Source organism: Nicotiana tabacum, chromosome 13 (genome assembly GCF_000715075.1).
Source record: "Nicotiana tabacum cultivar K326 chromosome 13, ASM71507v2, whole genome shotgun sequence".
Lineage (NCBI taxonomy): Eukaryota > Viridiplantae > Streptophyta > Magnoliopsida > Solanales > Solanaceae > Nicotiana > Nicotiana tabacum.
This window is the reverse complement of record NC_134092.1, coordinates 85,123,761-85,130,626: the sequence shown is the minus strand read 5'-3', so window position 1 is coordinate 85,130,626 and position 6,866 is coordinate 85,123,761. Positions and strand designations below refer to the sequence as shown.

The 6,866-nt window shown below is 36.2% G+C and overlaps 1 protein-coding gene across 1 annotated transcript; it reads right to left on the bottom strand.

The window, feature by feature from the left end:
- Positions 1-4,205: 4,205 nt before the first annotated feature.
- LOC107791626 (purine permease 3-like) lies at positions 4,206-6,312 on the bottom strand. The gene is made up of 2 exons (XM_016613720.2): positions 5,563-6,312; positions 4,206-4,710 (listed from the first exon to the last, which is right to left on the bottom strand). The coding sequence occupies exons 1-2, from the start codon at positions 6,292-6,294 to the stop codon at positions 4,363-4,365; spliced, it is 1,080 nt and encodes a 359-aa protein (XP_016469206.1). The 5' UTR covers positions 6,295-6,312; the 3' UTR covers positions 4,206-4,362.
- Positions 6,313-6,866: the final 554 nt, after the last annotated feature.

Sequence of the window (6,866 nt, the reverse complement as noted above, 5' to 3'; positions counted from 1 at the left end):
AATAGCACATCACTGAATCCATTGCCCGGGCAGTCCAGTCACAGATATCCACCGATCTCCTCTAGTGGGGAACCAAATTCCCATCACTCGGCTATGATTCCTCTTCCTTGTCCACTAGATGAAGTAAAGGAGAAGCCAGAAGCTCCTATGACGATGTACCCACGGGCGCAGAAGAAGTCGGTACGGAAGCAGCAATAGGTATGGCCAACGAACTGTTAGACCTGGCCGCAGTGGAAGAATGAACAGAAGCAGATGACTAAGCAGGTCTAGCTGCGGCCATAGCAGGGACGGACTCCGAAGAAGAAGCAGCCTTCCTTTTACGAAACGCAGAAGGAGGAGCCTTCGGTCTCCTTGAAGACCCTCGAACTGAAAAGGAAAGATCGAAGGATGTCACTACGAACGGTAAACCATAGCGAGCATGCGACCATGAGGTCAAAGCAGTAAAAATGACAAAAAATATAGATGGACTCACTGGCCAAGGAAGAGGCAGGCCCGGACTTCTTGAGAAAGCCCAACCATTCATGAATCCCCACAGTGTGAGGCAGAATCCGGCCAACCGAGTCAGAAATATTCCCGACCAAAGGACGAGGCGCAACCTTGGCTGTACGAAGAAGAAAATATGTTAGAGCCTATAACTAGAAATAGACAAATCAAATACCTTTCACAGAAAACGAATACTTACGAGCACGATTCCAAGTCTCAGGAAAGCCGTCCGCGTTGGCCACCATGTCTTTGGTTCTAACAAAGAAGTAGTTGAGCCAAAATTGACGATTTGATTTATTGTCCATCTTCACCACCAGGCATTTTCTTCCTCGATGGTAGAGATGCAACATCGTCCCCTTATAAAATCTAGGGGCAAAGAGATGTATTAGATGGCGGAGCGTGACCTCGACCCCGGCCAACTCGGCAAATTTTTAGAGAATCCTAATAAGCTTGTTGATGTATGGAGAGAGTTGGGCCGGGCAGACATCGTAATAGCAAAAAATTTCCTCTTCCAATGGGAGAAGGGGAAGAGTATAGCCGACTTGGTAAGGATACGCATAGAACGGGCAATATCCAGGGCGGTGGATCTGCACCACGTCGTGTCTTGCTGGGATCAGGTCGATACGGGCAGGAATGTTGAATTTTTCCCTAAGCTCGGCCAGATCGGCCTCTTCCATCACTGATTCTGAGACTTCAGGCTCACCTTCAGGTGTCTTCGAAAAATTGGACCTAACTTTCTCACTGTGAGTGACTATTTCCTCTACCGTAGGGAAATTCTCTTCTTCAGTGGCGACAAAGACCCTATTAGCATAAGGGGGTATAAGCACTGCCAACGGAACAGGGTCAGTTACCATATCGAAAATAGAGGGTATATTAACCATGTTGTTAAGGAAGGGTATTCAAGCAATGAAGTGTTAGAAGCAGCAAAAATCGCTAAAACCGGTAAGAAAATACATGACAATGGAGAGGGAAGAAGAAGATAAAGCTCTTTGATGCAAGCGGGAAATCGCATCATAATGACGTCAATCGCCATGACGCCACCTTATTCATGGGACTTACAACCCCAGAAATTATGGCTCACAAAAGGACACGTTACCAACTCTCCCCAATCATCACAGCCCGTTCAGGTCGTCCAAATGCTTCAACCACATTATACAATATCCGCTTATCGAGCCCGCATGAGGCCGACCTCAATTAGCGGAGGGACTAACTATATGGAATAAAATCTACCCTAGAATATTTAGGGTAATATAGAATTAAGGGAAGAGTCAGTCGAGGTCGGCCAGGGCGCAGCAAGATTCGTGGTCGAGATGCCAATAATGACCGAGGTTGAACATCACTAAAAGAGCAGTAACGACTAACTTTTGAAATATGATATTAAAGAGAATATTCTAGTGAATATTCTCTGCATTTGTACCATTAGGGTTTGGTAGCGATATGTCTCAACGAAATAAAAGAAGAGACAGGAAAAGAAGATGGAGGTTATTCACTGGATAAGAACACTTTTCAGAAGAAGATTCTCTCTCTTGAAAAGATACAAAAATTATCTATTTATCAAGATTTTTGCCCATATTATTTCATACTTTTTCACTAAATCCAAGAATAGTTCGAACAAACCTTGAATTTTATCTGTCATTCATCATTGTCAGGAGGAACATTCTTCCAATCCACCCTTTATTGGGTGAATCATTCCTCTTATTTACTTAAATGTCATTTGTTATTATTTATTACTAGTTACACCTCCATTATTGCTCATTCTTTATGAACGTTTTGTGTCTATCATTGTCAACATTTCACTGGACCTGTCCCATCTCACGCACATTTTTAAGATCTGCATATAGAGTTATTATCTTTAACTAGGTTTAACCCATTATTACATAAATTCAATAGTTTAGCCCAAATATACACTTTTTGGTCAAACAATAGGAATTATGAGTTATGACAAGATGCTCTTTGCATTCATGCATGCATCTATATTAAATTCTGTGCACCACTTCGAATATAATGTTTTAGAAATTAAGGGATATACTAATTAAGTATCGGGACAAGGAAATTCCCCTTTAACCAGTCGCAAATGAGCATAAACTTGACAAGGAACCTCCTAAATCAATGGCTAATTATTGCCTTGTCGCTTCCACCTACTTCTATGGATTTCTCATTTAAGTTATAATAGAAAAAAGTAACAAGTTATTTATTGGGTCTTAGAGGTAAATCATCCGTGAGGGTTTATTTTAATATTTAACTTGACATACACTACTAGAAATTCGGTAAAAACCGATCAAAAAAACCGACCAACGTTGATCGGTAATGGCCAAAAACCGACCAAAACGCGACCATTTACGTGTGGACGGTATTTTTATGGTCGGAAAGGAACACCGACCAAAGTTGGTCGGAAATTACCGACCAACTTTGGTCGGTCAATTAAATTCAAAAAAAAAATATTGCAAAAAAAACCGACCAAAGTTGGTCGGTTTTTTCCGACCAAAGTTGGTCGGTATTTTAATTATGTAATAAAAAGATTCACCATCTGGGAATCGAACCGGGGTTTGTACTGTGGCAGGATACTATTCTACCACTAGACCATTGTCACATTTTGTTTTAAGATTGTCTTTTATTTGATTTATACTCTTTAATTATATTTTCGCACGAAAATAACCGACCAAAGTTGGTCGGTTTTATTAAAAAGTAAAATTACCGACCAAAGTTGGTCGGTTTTTTTAAATGACCCGCCGAATTAACCGACCAATTTTGGTCGGTTTTTTTTAATATTAATTTTTATTTATTTTAATTGAAAAACCGACCAAAGTTAGGTCGGTTTCTTGAAACATAAATTTCGCGGGACTCAAAAATAGTTTCCCGCATTTTTGCGCCAAAGAAAACCGACCAAAGTTGGTCGGTTTCGAAAAAAAAAAATTAAAAAAAAATATTTTGAAAAACCGACCAACTTTGGTCGATTTTTTGGTCCGTTTTTTGACCGACCAAAGTTGGTCGGTCGACCTTGATCGGTTTTTGTCGAATTTTTAGTAGTGATAATTGTCAAAACGAAAAAAAATGATGATAGTTATTTTCTTTGCCTGAATCACGAGTTGTTCTTTTACTTTCTTTAAATTTTGTTTTCTTGAGATGTGACATAGACAAAACATAGTGTAGTTTTGAGTTACAAAAGCGACAAATTATTGAGACAAACTAATACAGGTTAGGTTGCATTTAGTCCAAAATCTTGAAAACGAGTTTTCATAAATAAAAAGTTCAGTATTTTAGGGGAATGGGTGAAATATCCAAATACCATGATGGGAGAGGACTTCCTATGTATGATTAAGTCAAAAATATATATATATATATATATATATATATATATATATATATATATATATATATATATATATATTCTACCAGTAACATTCTCTCCAGTAATATTCAAAGCAGCCTTTGATACTAACCACATGGACCACAGAAAATATAATTAGCGTCCTGGATTCATGTATGTACTATTACTTTTTGATAAATTTTATATTTATCTTTTATTATTATTCAACTATCTTATATCGATTCGATTTTTTTTTCTGATTTACAAGCTTTCTCATTTTTGAAGATTTTAGAGTTTTTCTTTATCGCATTTCCTATATTTGTGCTTTTTTAAGTTTCAAGTAGCCACTTATATTCCTGCAACTTATGATCCACCAAAACTTTGACTCTTTCATCAATTACGACCTTCCATAAAGTAATTCCAAAATATAATGTTTTTTCTCAAACGCTATTACTTTAATTTTGAAATTACATAATGAATTCAACTATTCGATCACAATTCCTTAACCTGAATAAATCCAAATATATTATACAACTGCTTGTATTATTCTTGGAAATAACCATGCTTTTCAATCACGGAGTACAAGTTTTACTATCAATCATCTCTGTTTCCGGAGATTGATTTTCTTTCTTCTTGCTTTTTTTCATATCACCGTAAAAGTATGAAAGAAATCCCCATAGAGAGAGGGCAAGTGAAACTCCTTTTTCTGCACTGAACTTTTCCCCATAGAAAAAAACAGCTAAAACTTCCGTGATAGGTAGTAGAACGGAAATCAAAATCCCAGACACCAAAGAAGAAGCCGAATAGATGACTCCAATGGTGCCTAAGAAGTAGAATTGCAAAATTATTGCGCCCCATATTATCAAATTATAATATCTGCCTTCTCCAAGTTCAAATTCTTTTGCCTCCGTTGAAATTGCCTGCAACATATTTTTAACCATCAATATTTTTACATTTTCTTGTGTCTTTATGGAGCGGATTTAACTTGCAAATGTGCATCTAATTTTTACACAATTAGTAGATAACATACCTTATTTTCTAGGTAAATGATTCCACTTATTAGTTATGAGTGATTACCTATAGTTATCTATACGATGGCTTTATAGTGAATTCTTTTATACTGTCAAGAAATAGAAGTTAAGAGTTGTGTATCATAAGAGAATTTAAGTGATATGCATTGGCAATATAATTTTGTTTTTACACTACAATATCAATGTAGTTTAACATATTAATTATGTTGGTTACTATTTTTATCATATTACCAACAAAATGCTTATCATATATATAGGTATAAATGAAAACCTTTAGAATGATCAGGTTTACATGTAATAACTTTAAAATTATCAAATACTTTATATGATTAATTATTGTATAAAACTTAAACTCATATTAGTAATTTCGTTAAAGCCAAACACATTTATTCTCCCTCCGTCAATTTACATGGCATCATTTCCCTTTTCGTCCATACAATAAAAGAGTTTCAACTTTCTATATTTGAAATAAAAATTCACTTAAACTTCTCGTTTTACCCATATTAATGACAAACAAGTTTTTAATCATAAAAATATTATGATATGTATAACAACATAAGTAATTTCAAATCACACAAATCTTATGAGTACATATTGACAATCACAATTTTCAAAAGTCTAATTATAGTCACACAAATTTATTGCATAAAACTTTAGCGCTTAAATTATAACGGAGGGAGTAATAAATGGACAAAAGGCAAATGGAGAGGATTCAAATCGAGCTAAGAGAAAGAGAGATACCTGAAAGTCCTTGTTAATGATCATTCCAATTGTTGCAACAATAGTGGCAACAAAGCAATACACTGTCTGAAACTCCAACACAAGTGTGTAAGTAATAGCTTGATGTGCCTTTTTGTAAATCAACTCCACCAAAGGAAAAATAAGCCCAGTCAAAGCAGCAGCTGCTAGGATCATGATAAACCCTAAAATATACTCTTTCTTTGGCTCTCCCTCTGGTTGATCACCTCCAGAGTGTAGAGCCAAAAGCACTGCACCAACCGTCAACAAAAAGACGGCGTTGACAGAGTAGGAAGTGAACTTCAGCTTCACTATAAGGAAAGCAAAGCCAGCCGTGAAAGCAAGTTGCGTAGCAAAGAGAAGTCCACTAGTTGAAACAGGCACTTTAGCTGAGCCATAAGAGTAGAAATAGTTCGCAAATCCTTGGAGGACTCCGATTCCTATAGTGGCCGCGAAAATCCGGGGAGTCATCAGAATGACTTTGATATTATCATTATTGTTGTTGATGTCATTATTGATATTAATTTTGCGACGATAGAAGTAGGAGATGGCCAAAGGGATGAAATTTATTGGCCAAGCAACAGTTTGTAGCCAGGTTGATAGCCAAATTCTATTGCCTCCTTTGATGAAATAAAGGCGCAGGAGCAAAGGGGTACCACAGGTTCCCACAGCTAGAATTATACAGTTGATGACAAGAAGAACCTTCTTCATTTTTGAGCTTACTTGAGGTTCCATTTTCTATGGAGGACTATATATATTGAACTACTTTTTCTTCTTATGTTGAGTCATATATATATAGGTATTATGGACGTCAATAAGGTCTTGTCGTATTCTTAGTTTACTGTACTGGTATGAATTTCCTGATAATTAAGGTGAGGAACAAAATGGCCCACAATATGGGAGCTGGGAAAGAAGGATCGTGCTTGATTTGGGTAAATATTAATTTGGAAAATAACTTTAAAGAATATGGAATTATAACAGTTTTGGAACAGGTCAAGATAACAAGGAGGGAAATCATTTAACGAGGAAGCTGAAATAAATATCGAAATTAACGAGGAAGGATTAGCATATATGCTAATCTTAATTTCATCTTTACCCATCTAAGAATCCCCTAATTCTGTAAACGTACTAGGCGATTATGGGAGCTAAAATTTCACGGGGCTGGCACCACATGATGCATCATTAAATTATCTGGTTCATTTGAATCCAATACTTTTAACACGAATCATAAATTTGTGTGAAAATTTACTTAAATTTACAACAAATAGTGGATATACTTCTATAATTTAAAAAGTATGATAAGTTCA

Bases quoted from the DNA above. Each gene is read 5' to 3' on its own strand.
- LOC107791626 (XM_016613720.2), bottom strand. From the start codon at position 6,294: ATGGAACCTCAAGTAAGCTCAAAAATGAAGAAGGTTCTTCTTGTCATC. The intron at 4,711-5,562 runs GTATCTCTCTTT...AATATGTTGCAG, and splicing joins TCATTAACAAGGACTTTCAG to GCAATTTCAACGGAGGCAAA.